Raw genomic sequence first — 22533 nt, 5'->3', positions numbered from 1 at the left:
TATTGTAATACCTTGGTGTCCTTCGTCCATTGTCGTTAATAGTTTATTCTGAACTTTTAACACGAAAAATCCTCGTATCTAAAACCACGGACAAAAATAAAATTTCTGAATTAAATACAAAAATGTCCTTTTTGTTGACGTAGATTATACTTAGCAACACTTCGTATATGTCAACAGTGGTTTTAACATAGAACAAAATTGAAGACACTGAATGAGTATTTATCAGTCTTATGTTGTTTTCTAATATTTATATACTTTGAAGAAAATAGTTGAATGTGTCTTAATAACACAAATATTCTTACAAATTTAAAATGTTTAACTTGCAGATACATATTTCTGCTGAGATAATGACAACATTGAATTTTATAAAAAGTCTGTGATAAATTTTGAGTCAATTTATGTGAATGTAATTCTGTTGATTGAGATATAAACTTTTCATTTGAAATCACACGCAATCGAAGTGTTTCTCTATTATATTTGCAGAGAAATGTCAAAGTTTTCAATTGTACCTAGTACATACTTCATGGTTTGATTAAAGCAATTACTTTAACTTTGAAATTGAGAAAAGATGTCTTTTACAATCATACTTTATGACATAAATAACTATTAACTAGATATCTAGATGTCAGCATTTTATTTATTCGAAACTATAGAACATGTGTTTCCTATCTGATTAGGCTATAACGATCATAGTTATCAAACGGGAAGTATATTTAAACGAAAAGAAATTCCCTTCTGACTCCTTCACCAGCTGATTTTCTTCCTTGTACATGTTGTTCGGAAAATGCCTGAGGAATATGACACTTGTCATTCATTGTTTCGGTTGATTGATCTAGTGAAACGCCTGATTTTGTCAGTTTTTATGGACCCCTTCCCCTACAATAAACATTAAAAGAAGTCTATATATGCTCTTCACCCAACAAATTTGAAATGGACATAGATCGAGAAGAGAAAGAGAGAAAAAGAATTTAATTTTAAAAAATGCAACAGAGGTTATAAAAAACCTTAGTGGTCGACATGGCCAAAATAAATAAAAGGTGAAAAGACATACACAAGTTCATTAAACAAAAATACACCAAAATTTAATTGCTTGCCCCAATAAGAATAACATTTTACTGATATATGCCTGTCGCAGGTAAATAATCGTATCACTGGTTAGTTGTTTGGCTAACATTTTTTTTTCAATTAAATAAGTTGATCGATAAGTGCAGGCGATATTTTGTCGTCTTTTTCAAATTAATTTACGACTTCCATAGCCTAAAACCTTTTTACAGATTATCACACAGCAGGGACAGATAGATAGAAATCATATGGTTACCTACTAATGTCCATTTCATTTGAATCATGCTGGTTGGTTGCTGGCCCCTTAATATTTACTCAAATTGACTTTTCATTACAAAAGTGTTAGGCTGCAGAAAAGTTGAGAGAAAAACAAATGGAACAGCAAGAATTCTGACATTCAATCTATTCGTCATACCATTGGTATCCACACGCAGTGAGCAGATGCCTATAAACATTCATCAATCTAATGAACGAGATGTAGATAAATAAAAAACATATTTAAGGCAAAACTTTGAATTGCACATATAAAAATATGTATCGAAAAGAGGAGAGTGAACACACAGAATTACCTTGGGTTTTGCTCTAGCATGTGTGTTGATATATCAATATAATATTAATGATTTATGTTAAAGATTATTACACTACATCTGATAGTGAAGCAATACCAAAAACATTGGGAAAGTTTAAGTATAAATATAGATTGGGGTTTTCCAACAGCGATGGAAATTTACGTAAGGTAAGATATATAACGTATACACTGTTCACTGGTTTACAAATTTAAGCGATTATTTAATGATTAAGTAAATATATACGGTAAGTTCATTTAAGTTTTTTGACATTGTTGCATGCATTTTATAATGATCATTTCCCAAAATAGTTGAATGAGACGATAGTCTTTCAATAATTGTACGCAAATGCTTCTTTATTTGAAGGAACCAAAAAGGTGTAAAATTGTTGTTAAGTCTAAAAAATGACAGTATTGGTATATTATATATTATCAAGGTTAACTCCATAGACATAAACAGCTATAGCTAATACGATATGAATTTTATCCTATGCACTTTGTGGTTTTTATTTTAACATCTTTTTAGACAATAACATGGCATTTGTGAATTCCATTTAACGTGTCATGTCAATCTAAACGTATAAAATAAATAATAAATAAAAAAACTAGATAGATGAATGAGACCGTTTTAAATCTTGATGATCAATGTTAACAAGGAAAGAAGATACCAAGGATGCAATTCAAAAACCCTTAGTCGGAGAAAAAACATAAAACACCCTTGCCAAATACAAAAGAAGACGAACAAACAAACATCAATCCACAAAAACTACAAATTAAGAAACACAAACAGTATACTGAAGCCGATGTTGAAGTCAGGTACTCCAGAAGAATAAGAATGTTAATCTCCAAAAGTGACACAAGTTGTGCTAGTCTTGGCAAGAATAAATCGTATCTGAGAATGACACAAAAGAGTGACGTAGTATAAAAAAATAAGATACGTAATTCAGAACCAAACATACATCATCATTTCATATTTGCATAAGAACGTCAGCGATATACTAACAAAACCATATTCAAACGTTCCAAATTTTTGCATTGGAAAATATTTTCTTGATTTTCATCATCAGAAAAGCTCTGTATAAATACAACCAAATACCTTGATTAAAAAAAAAATGTTTTGTATAAAGGGTTTCAGAGAACAAAGGCTGCAATTATGTTACAAATAGCTTAAACTGAACCAAACAAAGCTTGACCTGTTAACTTTGAAAAAAAAACTGTTATGCAGTTTGAAGAATGAAGATGTTTACGTAATTGTTTTGTAAATTCAAACTGAATTAACTTTTATGGGAGTAGTTTATTTGTTAATCATATCCTCTAATTCTAGCAATCGTTAATTATTCGAATAATACCCAACGTTTTCATAGCTTCTAAAACTTTCGCAATTTATATGTTCAAATATTAAGTCAAAGACATTTTATTTGATTGATGTTTAGAACAATATATGTTTAATACGTATTAGCATGTATCTGTGTAGAATCATATATTTTCACTTAAAAAGTAAAATAACAAAAATACAGAACTCAAAGGGAAATTCAAAACGGAAAGTCATTTATAAAATGGCAAAATCGAAAGCTCAAACACATCTAACGAATGGAAAACAATTGTCATATTCCTGACTTGGTACAGGCATTTCCTGACTATGTATTAGCTTCCTAAATCTCATCAACGATACCAGGCTTATAATTCAGTAATCCAGACTTTCCTCGTTTACATATTAAAAGTCATCAGTGACTTTCGAATAAAAAAATCACCAGTAGTTGCATGATCCCATTGGTTGATATACCAGGCTTTTCATTCCGTACAAAAGACGCGCATTTCGTCTACATAAGACTCTTCAGTTGCATCAGAATCAAAGAGATGGAAAGCCAAATCAAATTCAAAGTTGAAAACCAAGAGTTCCAAATCTAGTTAAAGCCATCTCTGCCTTTAAGAAAAACACATAGCGTTATTAAAGGATTGAAAAAAAATTAACTTACAGAAATGACCGCATTCATGATTTTTCATGTCAGCACATAAGAGCTGCCCTCTGGACGACTGGTGACATCTATAAGCAGTGGCATCGGCCAATTGGATGTAAATATTCATCAAAAATACCCTAACCTAAACCTAAACTTTACAAAACCTCGAGTCATTACTTTTTTTTTATCTCGGTTCTCATCAGGTCTTTTAAAACTTATCGTTAGTTTCTTTTAACAAGTTCCTTAAATTAATTAATGAACTTATATGTAAATTTTGTAACAAAGGAAAAGCAAATAATGGAACTAGTAATTGCTCTTCACTGCACTTCCTCGCAATCTGATTAAACGAATGTTTTATTATTTAATCAAAAGGCATCTTTAAAAAATCTTTTGACAAATATATGTGCTATAACCAATATAAAGCCTTCTTTTGTATGAAGGATTTAGTAACATGCAGTATGATACCATATATATATATATACGTTTGGTATATTATTAATAAATTAAGATCCATTTTTACATCTGGTGATCTGTTTATTTGGCAATCGCCATGGCAGTCAGCAGGGTTTAAGAACATCCGTTGTTCGACCTGCTAGTCAAATGCGTTTTGTTAAAATATACTTTTTCACTTTTTTGGTCTTTTGGAAAATGTTGTTTGTGCTGTATTTAGACCACACAACCAAGAAATTTGTTTTGCATGCACACGTATAAAAATTGCGGTTTTTATCCAACGCAATCATAGGTTTGAACGTTGTTTTCAATTTAGACTTGTTTATATTTTTTTGTTTGGGCTTGTATTATATTTGCCTTCGGGTTTATATGATCCGTTCATCCTATTTTGACTCTTCAAAATTCAAGAGTCAATCCCAAATTGAGGTAAATTATATGGCCTTCCAAATACCGTTTCGATTCCTAACATCACTGAAGAGACATTTATTGTCGAAATCCGGATATGGTGTACAAATTTTTGCACCTTATGTTTGCGGTATACCATCTTTTCCGCAAGTTTATTGTTTTCTGTTTGGTATATTATTAATAAATTAAGATCCATTTTTACATCTGGTGATCTGTTTATTTGGCAATCGCCATGGCAGTCAGCAGGGTTTAAGAACATCCGTTGTTCGACCTGCTAGTCAAATGCGTTTTGTTAAAATATACTTTTTCACTTTTTTGGTCTTTTGGAAAATGTTGTTTGTGCTGTATTTAGACCACTCTACCAAGAAATTTGTTTTGCATGCACACGTATAAAAATTGCGGTTTTTATCCAATGCAATCATAGGTTTGAACGTTGTTTTCAATTTAGACTTGTTTATATTTTTTTGTTTGGGCTTGTATTATATTTGCCTTCGGATTAATATGATCCGTTCATCCTATTTTGACTCTTCAAAATTCAAGAGTCAATCCCAAATTGAGGTAAATTATATGGCCTTCCACAAACCGTTTCGATTCCTAACATCACTGAAGAGACATTTATTGTCGAAATCCGGATATGGTGTACAAATTTTTGCACCTTATGTTTGCGGTATACCATCTTTTCCGCAAGTTTATTGTTTTCTGTTTGGTATATTATTAATAAATTAAGATCCATTTTTACATCTGGTGATCTGTTTATTTGGCAATCGCCATGGCAGTCAGCAGGGTTTAAGAACATCCGTTGTTCGACCTGCTAGTCAAATGCGTTTTGTTAAAATATACTTTTTCACTTTTTTGGTCTTTTGGAAAATGTTGTTTGTGCTGTATTTAGACCACTCTACCAAGAAATTTGTTTTGCATGCACACGTATAAAAATTGCGGTTTTTATCCAATGCAATCATTGGTTTGAACGTTGTTTTCAATTTAGACTTGTTTATATTTTTTTGTTTGGGCTTGTATTATATTTGCCTTCGGATTTATATGATCCGTTCATCCTATTTTGACTCTTCAAAATTCAAGAGTCAATCCCAAATTGAGGTAAATTAAATGGCCTTCCAAATACCGTTTCGATTCCTAACATTACTGAAGAGACATTTATTGTCGAAATCCGGATATGGCGTACAAAGTTTTGCACCTTATGTTTGCGGTATACCATCTTTTCCGCAAGTTTATTGTTTTCTGTTTGGTATATTATTGATAAATTAAGATCCATTTCTACATCTGGTGATCTGTTTATTTGGCAATCGCCATGACAGTCAGCAGGGTTTAAGAACATCCGTTGTTCGACCTGCTAGTCAAATGCCTTTTGTTAAAATATACTTTTTCACTTTTTTGGTCTTTTGGAAAATGTTGTTTGTGCTGTATTTAGACCACTCTACCAAGAAATTTGTTTTGCATGCACACGTATAAAAATTGCAGGTTTTATCCAACGCAATTATAGGTTTGAACGTTGTTTTCAATTTAGACTTGTTTATATTTATTTGTTTGGGCTTGTGTTATATTTGCCTTCGGGTTTATATGATCCGTTCATCCTATTTTGACTCTTCAAAATTCAAGAGTCAATCCCAAATTGAGGTAAATTATATGGCCTTCCAAATACCGTTTCGATTCCTAACATCACTGAAGAGACATTTATTGTCGAAATCCGGATATGGTGTACAAATTTTTGCACCTTATGTTTGCGGTATACCATCTTTTCCGCAAGTTTATTGTTTTCTGTTTGGTATATTATTAATAAATTAAGATCCATTTTTACATCTGGTGATCTGTTTATTTGGCAATCGCCATGGCAGTCAGCAGGGTTTAAGAACATCCGTTGTTCGACCTGCTAGTCAAATGCGTTTTGTTAAAATATACTTTTTCACTTTTTTGGTCTTTTGGAAAATGTTGTTTGTGCTGTATTTAGACCACTCTACCAAGAAATTTGTTTTGCATGCACACGTATAAAAATTGCGGTTTTTATCCAACGCAATCATAGGTTTGAACGTTGTTTTCAATTTAGACTTGTTTATATATATATATATATATATATATATATGTGTGTGTATAAGCATGTCAACCAAAAGCTAGTTATTAAATGGGATAAGAGAAAATATAACTGCTGTACCCCAATTTGTGACATTTTTACATATTATGTCTGTTTGTTTTGCTCACACATTGTTGTCAATTTAATGGAATTTTATTCGACTGTCATTCAAGTGAGAAGTTTGGCTAGCTATAAAACCAGGTTTAATCCACCATTTTCTACATAAGGAAATGCCTGTACGAAGTCAGGAATATGACAGCTGTTTTCCAGTCGTTTGAGATGTGACTGAACTTTTGATTTTCCCATTTGTAATCTGTTTTGAATTTTCCTTGGAGTTCGCTGTTTTTGTTGTTTTACCACTACTATAGACGAATTGCCGCATGGTCACAATTTTGTTTGTCGACAATGTCTACAGGAATTTTACACCTCTGAAACTCATGCTGCCGATATTTGCATAGTTGGAAAGTTTAGCGCAGTCTATTATAAGTACTATACATGCACAAAAATGATTATATCAGTACTAACAAAATAAATATATATCAATTAATAAATGAATGAATGGATGAATAAGATATATTTATTTCAAGGCTAACATGGCTAAATATACAATTTTCCAATTGAATAATACTACTCTATTAACAATTATCAAGCACCTTTTGCGGTATAAACATTAAAATCCTGAATAGTGTGGTTTATATTTTGAAGACATAATACATGAATGATACAGAACCTATCTTACATGTCATATTGTGTGGTAAATATTCAAATTAACTGTCATAACTACAACAAACATTATATATATGATATAGTATACCACAAACATAACCAATTATCAAAAACACAGATAAGTTATGATACAAATAATAAAAGACTAAATAAATTCACAAGCTAAAAATATATATTGAAAATCAACACTTTGAAATTTGAAATTTTAATTTTATAAAACTTACTTTAAAATCCCCAGCATTCAGTTGAAAGATTAAGAAAGCAAATACATGTTATTGTAATCTTCTCTTTGTAACATACACAAGGAGATTGTATGAAAGTATATGTCTAAAATCTTCTGTTTGCAAAAGTGGATTTTACTTTTATTTTATTAAGTGGAATATCAGATATATTTTTTAAAGAACACGGACTGTAATATCAAAAGTATGAACTCTGCTGTTAGTTTTAGTTGGCTTCTCGAAGATAAGGTCCTTTTCATCATTGTATTGCAATTAAATAATAGACTAACCAGTTGTATCACCTATAGCTCGTTTCCAATAGAATTTGGAAAGTTGTTAGACACCAAGTGTTCGATTGAGCAGAATGATCAGTCGAGATTAGAAATGTGCATTTCAATATTTGCGCAGCAAAAAAACAAAAGAATGGGAAGCAGTTACTGTTCAAATTAAAAGCATATAAATATCATTCGATATGACAGATGAGTAGTCATGAACGAGGGAAAGTATTATATAGTAACGGATTTGTAAAAAAGCTCTTTAAAGATATATATGAATATTATGAAGTGTTGTTTTAGTTTTTTTTTAACATGAATTGTTTTTGTCTCCTGTTGAAACTTCAAACGTTAATACATAAGTATATCTAGATTACTTTATAAATTATGAACTGGAATTTATTTACAATATTAGTTCAATGTCAAATCTTCAAGAAATTCTAATATATTGCAACATGAACGACAATTATTAACATTTTCGATAGTATCAATTCAAAATATGTAGCCACAGCTGATATACATTATTAAACAATTGCTATAACTTATCAAATAATTTTCAACATTCCTGTGTGTATATACGGATGATTGAAAACAAACATTATCGTAATTGATTGGCTATTTAAATGAAATATGTAATGCCTATATAAATTACATGACTGACATATTTTAAAAAGATATTTTGTTAATATTTGACTGAATATACTAGCTTGTTGTATTACCTATAGCCACTTTAACCTTATCAAATACCACAAATATTTAATAACACTTTGATAAAGATCTAAAGCAACTTACGAAAAATCCCAATTTACTTTAGATATTTATGATGGCCATATACATAAATTTTACCTTCCTTGTATATTCAATCAGTTCTTGCTATTTTGATTTGAATTGTGCTGATTTGCTCTGGATGTATATTGTTTTCAAATACTTATATTAAGCAATTAGGGTATGTACTTAAGTACATCATTTGAATCGAAATATCGTAGATTTATTAACTGATCGGATAAATAAATGAATTAGGTAGGAAACAATAAAAAAACTAAACTTTTTCTTTATCAGCTGATAAAAAATAAGAAAAAAGTAAAATAGCAAAAATACCGAGCTCCAAGGAAATTCAAAACGGAAAGTCCTTTATCAAATGGCAACATCAAAAGCTCAAACACATCAAACGAATGGAAAACGTTTGTCATATTCCTGACTTGGTACAGGTATTTTTTTATGTAGAAAATGGTGGTTTAAACTATAAGGAGATATGGTACGTTTGTTATGTTACTACTGTATATAAAGTATTTGCTTGATTTTCACCTAGTGTTTCAATCAGACAACATAATAATAATAATAATAATAATAATAATAATAATTATGATGATAATGATAATAATGATAATTATGATAATAATGATTATTTTATAGTGTAATAATACTAGATTTTGTAACAGGCTATGATCAGTGCCCACTAACATCAGTTATTCATGTGATAGTGGTATTGCTTGTGACATCATTTTAATCATTGTCAAACGCTTTCAAAAATACTAAATTTAGAAATAAACAAATGAAAAGCTAACGCTCGTTCAAATTAGGGTGTCGTTTGATGCTTCGGAAAGGTAAATATATCCTGATCCGTTTGCAGCACTAATAGTTGTACTTATAAAATTATACCAGGAACGTCTTGTTCTTCGTACCTTGATTTTGGTAGGGTTTGAGTGAAAAAATATATGTGGTAGCTTGAAGATGATATCTTTTATCGATATTGATTTTTTCACTGTCCCTTGGTATTTTCATCTCTATTTGTGAAAAAAAAAAAAAAAAATGTTTGCAATAGTTTTACAAATTCTAGAGTTTCGAAGTCTTCCTCCTTGTCTACACAGGTAAAATTGCTACGGACGTTTTGAAATACGTCCGTAAAACATCCGTATCACAGACGTTTTACGGAGAAATAGTACCACGTCCGTCAAACGGACTTTCCGTATTACAGACGTTCTAAAACATCCGTTTTACTAACGTTTCTCAAACATCCGTATTTCGGCTGTACAAGTACATGTTTTATTTCCATTAAAAAAATTTGTATAATATTTGCCTTATACATTTCTTTCATTGTAACATAAAGAAGCTGATACATCAAAGTGCAAAACTGGTTCAAAAGAAAATATGATGGTTTAATTAATAAAAAGTTAAAGTTTTTGCCATCCCGTCATGAATTTAAGATATACTGTCCTACAAATATAGCATGAGCTTGTCTTTTGTGTTTTGTGTTACTGGTTTGCTGTCTCATAATAAAGGTGCAATGCATGATGTATCTATGAAGGTCAATACAAGTAAATGTCATATATAAATATATCGAGCGATATGCGTAAATCGCATGATCTTCACAAGTGCTTTTCAGCGTATTTTAATACGTGTATCACATATTGTAAATATTGTGCACTCAAGAAATACGCGTAAAGTGTGCTTAAATCCTGATATATATCATATATTAGTAATTTAAAAGGCATGTTTTACATGTGCATGAACTACTACATGTAAAATGTATATGGTAAATATCTGCATTACGTATAGAAGGATATACATCGTTGAGACAGCAACCCGTTGACCAAAAAAACCCAAACAAACAACATATACAGGGCAACATACAGTCTTTAACAATAGACAGTTGTCTATACAGTAAGCCAATCTCTCAATTATCACAAGTCCATAAAAGTTTGAATAGATTAAACAAAAACAATCGAGATGTACTGTCAACACCTGTGACCAAGTACTCCAAATAAAAATATAACAAACATTGATATATGACAGAAATGTCAAACAACCACTGACTGGGTTCCTGGGCTACGACAGTGAAATTAATATGTGGCAGGGTTAACTTACCTTTTAATTTATGCAAAAGACGAAATTGTTTTTGTATTATATCTCCATCAAAGACTATTACTAATGAGAAATGAGAATAAGTTTTATATCGGTAATGTAGGAAGCTCTTGTTGGTAGACCTTTTGAAATAAAAATTGCTAAATATATTTTACAGTGCATTCCAAATTTTAAAATTACTTTTTTTTTGTTAAATGGATGTGTTGACATACGCCACATATAAAAAAAAACCAAACATATATACATATTGTTATCGTAACACTATCTTCTGAGTTATTAAACTATCGATTTTCATTAAAATGCAAAACAAAAGGATATTTCTGAAAGTTTACCATCTCTTAACAAAAACTGAGTTTATATCACAATTTTGACATCAGGAAACAATTTGTAATGTTACTTACTTACTTAGTCCTTGTTTTGCCTTATGGCACATAGGACAAAATTTGTAATGTAGTTATAACTATATATATATTTTTTTTAAATCCAAACACAAAAAAGAAGTTTCTCCAAATTTTCATGTTTTTTTTTTCTCTCACGGAAACTAACTTTTTACCCTATATTGAACATTGAGTAACAATTTGGAATAGCATATCATACCTATATATCAATTTTAAATCCTAGCATAAACAAAAGATTCCCAAAATTTAGGATTTTTTTAGTAAATAGGTAGTTTATACCACACTTTAATAATTTTTGGTACCTTCGATCACTTTAAAATTATTTATTACACCTATATACATCATTATTTAATCATAGCATTAGAAGACTGTCCCAGGATAGGGGGGGGGGGGGGGGGGGGTTGAGCGCTTACAAACATGTTTGACCCCGCCGCATTCTTAAAGTGTCTGTCCAAAGTCAGGAGCCTATAGTTCAGTGGTTGTCGTTGGTTCATGTCTGTCATATTTGTTTTTCGTAAATTATTTTGTTATAAATCAGGCCGTTATTTTTTCTCAATTGAATTTTTTCATTTTTTCAATGTAGGGGGCTTTTATAGCCACCTATACGGTATCGGTTTTTCTCATTGATGAAGGCCGTACGGTTGCCTTATATTGCTTACATCCACCTCATTTGAACTTTGGTGGATAGTTGTCTCATTGGCAATCATACCACATCTTCTTATTTTTATATTTTACCAAATCTGTAATTTTTTACCAAACAAAAGTTAGTCATCATTTAATTTTATTCCCTTCTTTATAATTATAAAAACAAAAACAAAACAATTTTTGACACCTGGAAACAATCTTGAACATGTTTATCAATTTTTCTTGAAATCCAGCCACAAAAAGATATTTAAAAAAAAAATTTGATTTGTATCAGAATTTTTTTCATTGTAAATCTTTGATACATATTGTAACTAATATTGTATATTTCATTAAATTTATCCTCTTATTTTAATAACAAAAAAAACCAACTAATTTCGACATTGGGAAAAAATTTTGAATCGCATATGAAACCTATATATCAACTTTCTCAAAATAAAGTTCTAGCACAAGTAGATGATTCTAAAAGATTTTTTTTCAACAAAAGACAAGATTCTATCACAATTATTCTCTAAATTTCACAAATAATAAGGTTATTTCCTTTTAAAGATATCAAAACTGTGCTTAAAGATTTTAAAAATCTGTTGAGACAATCGTGGCGTATCGTACGATTTATAGAAGTGTTGACGGACAGACAAACATTGTCATACTATAGGGCACCTGCAAACTAGTCAACGGCGCCCTCAAATTCTTTTGTGTATTGAAAGGGTTGACATCACGATTACGAATATATACTGTTTAAGGGTAGGTATATGAATAATTTTTAAATATTTCACAATGTATTTCCTGCGGGAGAGGGTAAACCATTAATAACCCTGAAAAGGTCTTGCCATGGCAAAAGAAAATGGTTTTTAGTGTGGACATATACAAATCAATAATTTGACATTAACAAAGATCAATGTCAGAGGTCACCTTCTATGGTATGCGACATATCATATTTAGGTGTTGCACTCATGTGGCAATTATCAAAAGCCTATGTCAAAAAATTGAAAAGTTATGTTACGAACAGAAAATGTTAAACAAATCAATTATTTTTAAATCAAGGTCAAAGTTTAAGGTCAGATGAAGATCATGGTGATATGTACAACACCGTCTTGTAGTAATATACCATCACATCAAATATAACAAACCATGAACAAAAGATAAAACAGAATTTACCCGGACATGGTTGTATGAGAACAACTAGAGGAATAAGAAACAACACATTTAAATCATATTTTATGGCTCTCTCTTTGTCTTAAGGGAAAAAATTACAAAAATCTAAATATTATGTCTATACTATATTTGTTTTGTTTCATACAGTGGTTATACTGAGCTATGTCACTATTATTTAAAAGACCGTACAATATACGAAATTTAACAATCTGTATAATGGACGTGTTACGGTTGAATACGGTCGTAATACGGATGGGAACCAACAGACGTTTTACGTCCGTGGTACTAAACGTCTGTAAAACATCCGTTTAATACGGACGTTTTACGTCCGTAGCTATTTTACCTGTGATAAAACATTAAATCAACGTAATAAATGGTTATTTTTTTAAATTTTTGCTAAGTGAATTGCTCTTTTTAAATGTCAAAAACACAAATAATTTATGTGTTAATAAAAGGTCTTTAAGGGTTTTGCTCATTGTTCATGTTGTTGAAGGCCGTACGGTGACCTTTTGCTGTTAACTTATACGTCATTTGGTTTCTCGTGGAAAGTTCTCATTGGTAATCATGCCGTATCTTCTTACTTTTATACTTATATATTCATTTTATATCTTACACAATGAATGCATGTCCTCTACTGTAAAGTGATTTAAATTGCATCTGTATAATAAAACGTAAAATAGCAAAAATACCGAACTCTAAGGAAAATTTAAAGCGGAAAGTCCCTTATCAAATGGCAAAATCCCACACATATCAAACGAATGGAAAACAACTGTCATATTCCTGACTTGGTACACGCATTTCCTTATGAAAAAAAACATGTAGGATTAAACCTGTGAATAAATAACAGACACATATAAGAAAGGAAAAGTAGATTATATAAAACCTAAGAAGCTATATATTGTTTTCTTATTAATCATATCTATAGGCAACAGTAGTTTACCGATTTAATCTCATAAATCGATTTAGTAGTGAAATAAGATAACGAACATACGAACGTATGTTTTAATTTTGTGAACGGAAAAAACCCACTAAGGAACCAATAAACATAATACAAGCTTGTTTATCACAACTATATATTATTGTGTTTTCCTTTCAGGTTACATATTTAAGTGTGCACTTCAGGCAAAAAAATAAGTTTGCTTGAGTCCTAGATTGTTTTGCTTCTTATAAGATATTGTAAGCTGTGTAAAAAAAAAAGGCCAAACTGGTCCAATAAGTTTGATACATACATTTGTAACAATCTCTGGATCCAAAAGCGAATCATCAGCTCATAAACTTTGGTTTTGAAATGATTATTGACCCCTATGCATCGCGGTGCGGGGCATAATTATACCATGCGTCTCTCCGAGCGTCTGTCCGGTCCTTTAAGCGCTCTTACCTGTACAATTTTTGCCAGAGCTTTATGAAATTTATATCAAAATTTTGTATTAGCAATATCTCGAACAAGCTGGAAAATCGGTTATGCTCCTTAAAAATATAAATTATATGGAAAATTGCATTGTGTGAGTGTTATAATGATGTATTTTCCAATTTACTATCTGTTGGAAAATTGAATATGAAGTTTAAAAGCGCAATATTATAAATATTTGACTGAGACATGCAAAGTTATAAGAAATAAAATTGACGTACATGACGTACAACTCTTTGTTTGATTGGTTTTTTTAACATACAAGCAACTTAGATAAACAAAGCATCCCCTTTTCTGGAAATAAAACACTTCACTGCAAACAATGCTGTTTTAGAAATTTACCCTTATATTTCTATTAGAGATAGACCATGGATTTTTTAACTGTTTAATATCCGCTATTCTTGACTGCTAGATTTGCTAAGAATAGCTCCTAAATTGAGTTCAAATTTAGTAATCAATTTAAGCATAGTACTACATTTTGTCATTTTACAGCAAAAATACATAAAAAATAGTGGAGATACAGCACAATAAAATTATTTTTCTCTAAACTTCTAGTGTTCAACTAGATGAATAAGCTATTATAATCCAATAGGAGTGTGGAGAAATAACAGTGTAGTTTGACAAAAACTGTATATGGGTATTGAATTGTAAGCAATCTCACACTTACTTTTATTGTTGGATATTTATAGCAAAGGTTTATATTAGTAATGTCTAGGATGTTTTTTTTAAATCATCGCTGTTAAATCAAGTTTACAGTAGGTATATCTCTTTGAGATTTGATTTATATTAAACATTGCAATGTAAGCACTTTCACATAGTCATTTTTTGTCGAATTTTTATGAAATGTATATTCCAGGCTTACATCAATAAAGTCTTGGTAGAATGCCAACTAACTCTTTTTGGAAATAAAAAATTATATGGAAAATAACATTGTTAACGATCTCATGCCTTATTTCTTGTAAGATATTTATTCAAAAGTTATTGCGCTCGGACAAATAAAATATGTACAATGCGGCGAATATTGGACTGATGTTCTTTCATAACAATAGATTTCTTAAACTATGCGTTGATAAATTTTGGAATTATTACGAAACTAAAGTTCATTTTCCATCAACCAAAGTCGTCCCTTTTGTCCTCATGTTTTCAAGTTCCTGTACATTCTTGGCTTTCAAACTTTTAGGTTTTTGCTTCGGACGCACCAAAGTAACAAACTGTTATATTCATTCATTAGTATAAAAAGTTAGTTTTTGAATAATTATATTTGAAACAAGAAAATTTTACTTCATTGCACAAATATAAATGCTGTAAACGTACATGTTGCAATCTTTACTAATATGGATTATATCACTGCATCGTATGTGAAACGCTATTTCGCTTATCGGGTAAATTTAAGTTAAAATGTAATATACGAGACTTGTTCCTATCGAGAGTTGCGAAATATATCTCAAGAGACGCGGTGGTGCAATTTGTTTCTCAAAACATTTCAAGACGATTTGTTTACAAACTTTATTGTTCCTTATTCAATGATCTGCAGAGAGACACCGACTTTTTCTACGAGACGTCGGAGGCTGGGTCGCCCTTTTCTTGACGTCACAATAGCAAAAGAAAAAAAGAAAAAAATAATACGTCATCATTGAATTTTGATAAACGAATAATTGAAATTAAGCGAACTGCAAGTTAAAAAATTATCAACCGTTTGGAAAAAAGTACAGTTCTGAAAAAGAACTAGAGAAATGCACACAGATAGATGTTTGTAACAATATAAGTGTGTACGTAACGGAAAGACAAATAATCATAACCTCCTTCAAAATATATTATCTTAAAATTCTCAATGAACTAAAATTAACTCTTTGAAATACTTTAAAATTAGCAGTTACGTAATAAAATCAATGAAGGATTGTTCTACCTTTTATTTTATAACAATAGGCAAATTCAAGGGCAGATGATTGATTTTTATTTTTGCTTAGATTTCAAATTCCGCCTTTCAAATACATGTACGTTTAGTATAAATAACAATAATATCGATTTCCTTCTATTTGCATGTATCAGAAGGCAAATGCTTGGTACAGAAATAAATAAATTAATCTAAATTTTCAGCTCATTAATAATGTTTTTGTTTTGAAGTTGATCATAGACCAGTTTGTTTTCCCGATGGTTTCGTATGATCTTAAACTTTTAATTTATTAAACTCTCATACCTTTGGTTTAAACGCACTTTTACCTGTTGACGATTTAAAAAAAACTTTAAAACATCGTTCCTCATTAAACCATTTAATTATTCCAGAGCGCTTGCGTTTCCTATAATGATTTCGCTGATAGAAGGTTGCTATTTAAAAGGGAGCTATTAAACCAAGCGCTCCTAGTGGTGATGTTGAAACCACACCTTCGAAAATTTTACGGACGCCTTCACGAATTGGTTGACCGTAATGGAATATCAAACCCGACCACAGATATGTTCTAATTGTCGTAGTTACAATCCCGTCCTCTTCTCAATGAATGTGACGTATCGTTTAAGTTTTAACACGGGGTTTGTAGTTGCATGAGCAAAACGGCAGATGCCACATGTAGAACAAAATTTGCTAACCCTTCCGGAATACCTCAGATCATCCCCGTTTTAGCGGTGTTCGTGTTGTTCAGCCATTAGCTTTCTATGTTGTGTTTTGTATACAGTTATTTGTCTTTTGATCGTATTTCTTTTCTTGTCATGACACTGCAAGTTTGTTTTCGAAGTATGAGTTTGAATATCCCTCTGGTATCCTTCGCTTCTTTGTTACATTTGCTACAATATACTGATTACAGTGACAGTACCAAAGAAATGGATTTTTTAAATTTTAATGTTCGAAATATGCATTTATCTTTGAAAAGATGTAAACGAATTAAAAAAAAGGGATTCAAACAAACAACAACATTATATAATAAAATATATAAGATAGAAAATATCATCATTGAACTCATTTGAAATTCATTTTCATTTTAACGTAATTATATTTTGTGATATACAAGACTTAGTTTAAAAATGTATAGATTAATAAATTCCATCCATAAAAATTTTCCAGATGAAAGTTTCAAAAAAAATTGAAGAACTTGAAGAACCTAACACTAACGATGAAGAAGACGAGAAAATGGTTAACGCAATACAACAATGTCTCGAGGACGACAGTTGTCTCCCTTTAATAAAGGAAGAGATCAAATTAAAAATTCAGTGTAAGAGGATAATATCGGGAGAGGAAGAATTAAAAGTGGATCATCGTCGACCTGTAAAGCATTTAGTAAGTTTATTTGTAACATAGAATGTAACAGGGTCATTTATGATATTCATACACCAACTATAACGGTATAACTAGTCCATTAGTCATCACTGCTGTACATGTGTTGTCATGAAATGTCATTGAAGAGAGGTGAAAGATACCACAGGGATATTCAAACTCATAAGTCGATTTCAAAATGACAAAGCCATGGCAAAAACGAAAAACGACCAAAATACATACAAGTTTACATAACACAACATAGAAAAATAAAGACTGAGCATCCCGAACCGATAAAAAAAAATTCATCTAACATCTAAATTATAGAAAAGTGAAACTAGGTCCTTGTGTTTGTTCTTTGGAAAAAAGGATTTAAAAAACTTGATTTGTTTTTTGCTTGGAAATAAATCATCTTTGGAATAGGTATACAACAAGGAGATGTGGTATGATTACCAATGAGACAACTATCCAATAGAGTTCAATTGAAGCGGATTTCAGCAACTATAGGTACACGTAAGGTCTTCCAGAATGGTCAAACCCATACCGTATAAAAGCCCCGACACTATAAAATGTGAAAGGCGTTTTTTTTTTAAACATACTCATTTAGACTGTCTGATATTTTAGTATATATATGATACATGTGCATATACATATATTTCTGTTTTTGTTTGGTAAAGTTCATACTTTCAAGTCACTGTTCTCTTTTCCCCTGTCATTGTTAATACTGCATTAGACTTATTACCTTCCATTACTACGATAAAAGGAATGATTTTCGCATGATGAACAGCAACTACTGATCTATCCAAACATATTGTGTTCACGTGTGTTTTTAACAGTTTATGATGGCACCTTAGTGTCTTTCAATTTTTAATTATTGTTTTGATGCTTTAGCTTTAATTGCAGGACAATTATTGATTTTACGTTTAGTGAAGTAAACATTCATAAAATATGAAAATTACTCCTGTTTGTTGATAAATTATTTGAATAATATTGATTTCAAATAGTTAACAGAAGAAGAAGTATTTAAACGAAACAGACGGAAAGAACAGAACAGAAGATCAGCAGTGCGTACAAGAACAAGACAGAAATCACGAATAGCAGAACTGGAAAAAGTACCAAATCAGTGATTGAGTATTTCAGTCTTTTTTAGATAAAATTTCATAATGGAATAGCATTTCTCTAATATAAGTACGGAAACACACGGACATTTGTCGTCTGTAACAAAAAAGTAAATAAAACAAACTGTATAATTATATGTTTTTTTACAACTTTATTTAAATATACTATCACTGCAGAGACTTCAGTTCTCGCCTCTACACTTTCATTCAACTCGTTAGAGGATTGAAACTTTAGATAAATGTACAATTTCATCATTATAAACAAATATTTATGAGCTTTTCTCTTTCCCTTGAAAATAACATCACCAAAAGCGACTTGTAACCAAATATTTTCTTTTGATGAGCACAAAACATGTCCAACAAGTGGAACAGGCACTGCTTATCATTATGGAGAACATCGGTTGTTGGTGAGGCTCGTTTTGCTCAATCTTTAGTTTTATTTGCTGTGATCTTGTTTTTCATTACTGTCTGTTGTTATTCGACTTTTTGTTAGTATTGCGAATTTCAACATATTGACATGTTAATTGCGTAAATGAACCCTCTGAAATTGGTTTTACATTACAAGTAAGGTTAAAGGACATTTGGAGTACACGTAAAAAAAACAGCAAACCAACGATTCAGAAACAAAAGATAGCTACAGGTCAACTTACGGTCAACAATAGAGAACTGGCTATACAATATATCTACAGGATAACTTACGGTCAACAAGAGAGAACTGGCTATACAATATATCAACAGGTCAACTAACGGTCAACAATAGAGAACTGGCTATACAATATATCTACAGGTCAACTTACGGTCAACAACAGAGAACTGGCTATACAATATGTATACAGGTCAACTTACGGTCAACAATAGAGAACTGGCTATACAATAAATCTACAGGATAACTTACGGTCAACAACAGAGAACTGGCTATACAATATATCAACAGGTCAACTTACGGTCAACAATAGAGAACTGGCTATACAATATATCTACAGGTCAACTTACGGTCAACAACAGAGAACTGGCTATACAATATATCAACAGGTCAACTTACGGTCAACAATAGAGAACTGGATATACAATATATCAACAGGTCAACTTACGGTCAACAATAGAGAACTGACAATACAATATATCTACAGGTCAACTTACGGTCAACAATAGAGAACTGGCTATACAATATATCTACAGGACAACTTACGGTCAACAACAGAGAACTGGCTATACAATATATTTACAGGACAACTTACGGTCAACAATAGAGAGCTGGCTATACAATATATCTACAGGTCAACTTACGGTCAACAACAGAGAACTGGCTATATTATATGCATACAGGTCAACTTACGGTCAAGAACAGAGAACTGGCTATATTATATGTATACAGGTCAACTAACGGTCAACAATAGAGAACTGGCTATACAATATGTATACAGGTCAACTAACGGTCAACAATATATAACTGGCTATACGATATGTCTACAGGTCAACTTACGGTCAACAATAGAGAACTGGCTATACAATATGTATACAGGTCAACTTACGGTCAACAATAGAGAACTGGCTATACAATATGTATACAGGTCAACTTATGGTCAACAATAGAGAGCTGGCTATACAATATATCTACAGGTCAACTTACGGTCAACAATAGAGAACTGGCTATACAATATGTTACAGGTCAACTAATGGTCAACAATATAGAACTGGCTATACAATATGTATAGCTGTAAATAGCGTGAGACTAGAAAAAAACCAGCAAATACATCAAACAGAGACAATCAAAGATCTGTCATCACCAAACAAATTCCTAAATACAAAACACTCGTTGATATATAGCTTAAGACACAACTTACATTGTCCTATATCTCTGTTTACACAAATGGAGTTGTTACCTTAGTTTTTGAATAGTAATATATTTTATCAAAAACTTTCTCTCAAAATATGAAACAGTAATTAAACTATTTTATTTTGACAGGAAGTGATTTCACTGGATGAAGATCAACATTCCTTGCAACAAACAATAGACACTTTGAGAACCGAGTTACAAACGTTGGACGGCATGTTAAAAATTCACAAGTGTTCAAATGTTAAATTAAACTCTACTTGTCGTTCCGCGAGATCCCTTCTGCCAATAAGGAATAAATTAGTGATTATTGAAGGAATGTAAACTAAGCTTATTCTTTACGATCCAATTTGCATTATACAATTTACTTCGATAAGAAGTGTTGTTTGGATTTACTGCTGCAAAATGTTAGCCAAACGGTAATGTTTTAAAACAATTAAGAACATTTAACCTCGATGTTAAAATGAAAACATTGAATAAAAATAACAAAGTAGCCTGTTTAGAAAAAAATGTACTTAATGTATGGTTTTGATGTGTAATGCCAGACTGTTATATACTCAACATTTGCAATTAAAATAATTTAATTTTTAATGACATAAAAATTTTCCATTGAGAAAAGTTGTATTTTTGTGGATATTTGATCTCGTGTTTTTGCAGAGGCCTGCATATAAGACTAAAGAACATTTGTACTTCGATAAAGATTAAAATTCTTTGATTACTTTTATATGTACCCCACGAATAACAATGATTCCACAGTGGCTGGTTTGGTATTTCTGCCTCTCATTTACCAAACATGATTTTCTTGACTTGGATTTATACCTGCATGTCCATGAATGGTATTCAAGAGCTTGCAGTTGCTACTAAGACTTTATAAAACGTAACCAGTGTCTGAGCAGAAAATTGATGAGCCAAGGTTATGCCAAAGAACGTCTTGTTCTTTTCTAAAAAAAGTTCATTAAAAGATACCAAGACCTTTTTTGATAAATATTCCGTTTCAACTCCACAAATAATACATGATGGTCTTCAAGTATAGATTCTAGGTACTGACGTCGTTTATCATCTTAATTACGTGTTAAAAGTAAAATCACAAAAATACGGAACTCCGAGGAAATTCAATCCTTTTTAAATATTCTTCCTTTTTTGTCCTTGTATATTTTTAACCTTATACAACTCTACTTGTCGTTCCTCGAACGTGTTAAAAGTAAAATCATAAAAATACTGAACTCCGAGGAAATTCAATCCTTTTAAATATTCTTCCTTTTTTGTCCTTGTATATTTTTAACCTTTACTGTTTAGTCCATTTTTGATTATATACTCATGACGTGGCTCGGTACTTATAAATCCTGCCATTGTGTTATTGTGCTATGGTCAATTTTGAATTCTTGTCTTTCATTTTTGCTTAATATGTACTTTGTCTATATGCCATTTTGTGATTCTTTGTTGAAACAGTTATTTGTTTTTATAGTGATAAAGACTATATTACAATGTTGACTGTTGTATCCCAATGTTTGACGTTTTTATATAAAAATAAGGAGATGAGGTACGTTTGCCAATGTGACAACTATCCATCAAAGTTCAAATAAAGTTGATGTAAGCAATTATAGGCAACCGTACGGCCTTCAACAATGAGAAAAACCCATACTGTATAGTCGGCTATAAAAGGCCACGACATGAAAAATATGAAACAATTCAATTGAAAAAACTAACGGCCTAACCTATTATGTCTGTTTGTTTTGCTCACACATTGTTGTCAATATAATGGAATTCAATAAAATGTCATACAAGTGAGAGGTTTCGCTAGCTATAAAACCAGGTTTAATCCACCATATTCTACACAAGGAAATGCCTGTACCAAGTAAAAAATATGACAGCTGTTTTCCATTCATTTGCTGTGTTTGAGCATTTGATTTTGCCATTTGATTTTTGAATTTCCGTTTTGTATTTCCCTTGGAGTTCGGTATTTTTGTTATTTTACTTTTTTTCTATGGTGCAGTAAAATTGGTATGGATAGTTTTTGTAGACTATGTTGTCAAATTTTAGCACAGTATATTCAGACCCTAAGTTTCATGCATATTGAATCAATACAAGACATTTTGTTAATAAATAATTACTTTTTACAAAGCTTTACATGGC

General features: G+C 31.1%; 1 protein-coding gene across 1 annotated transcript; it reads left to right on the top strand.

Annotated features, from left to right (window-relative positions):
* Window positions 1-1799: 1799 nt before the first annotated feature.
* LOC127708191 (uncharacterized) lies at window positions 1800-21110 on the top strand. Its single transcript, XM_052213040.1, has 7 exons — window positions 1800-1875; window positions 17260-17472; window positions 18453-19353; window positions 19452-19598; window positions 19648-19990; window positions 20040-20137; window positions 20187-21110. Exons 2-3 carry the CDS (start codon window positions 17260-17262, stop codon window positions 18573-18575), a joined length of 336 nt encoding a protein of 111 aa, XP_052069000.1. The 5' UTR covers window positions 1800-1875; the 3' UTR covers window positions 18576-19353; window positions 19452-19598; window positions 19648-19990; window positions 20040-20137; window positions 20187-21110.
* Window positions 21111-22533: the final 1423 nt, after the last annotated feature.

This window comes from Mytilus californianus, unplaced genomic scaffold (genome assembly GCF_021869535.1).
Source record: "Mytilus californianus isolate M0D057914Y unplaced genomic scaffold, xbMytCali1.0.p SCAF_7, whole genome shotgun sequence".
NCBI classification, from domain to species: Eukaryota; Metazoa; Mollusca; class Bivalvia; order Mytilida; family Mytilidae; genus Mytilus; species Mytilus californianus.
The sequence above is the reverse complement of the archived record's forward strand: the minus strand, read 5'-3'. Positions and strand labels throughout refer to the sequence as shown.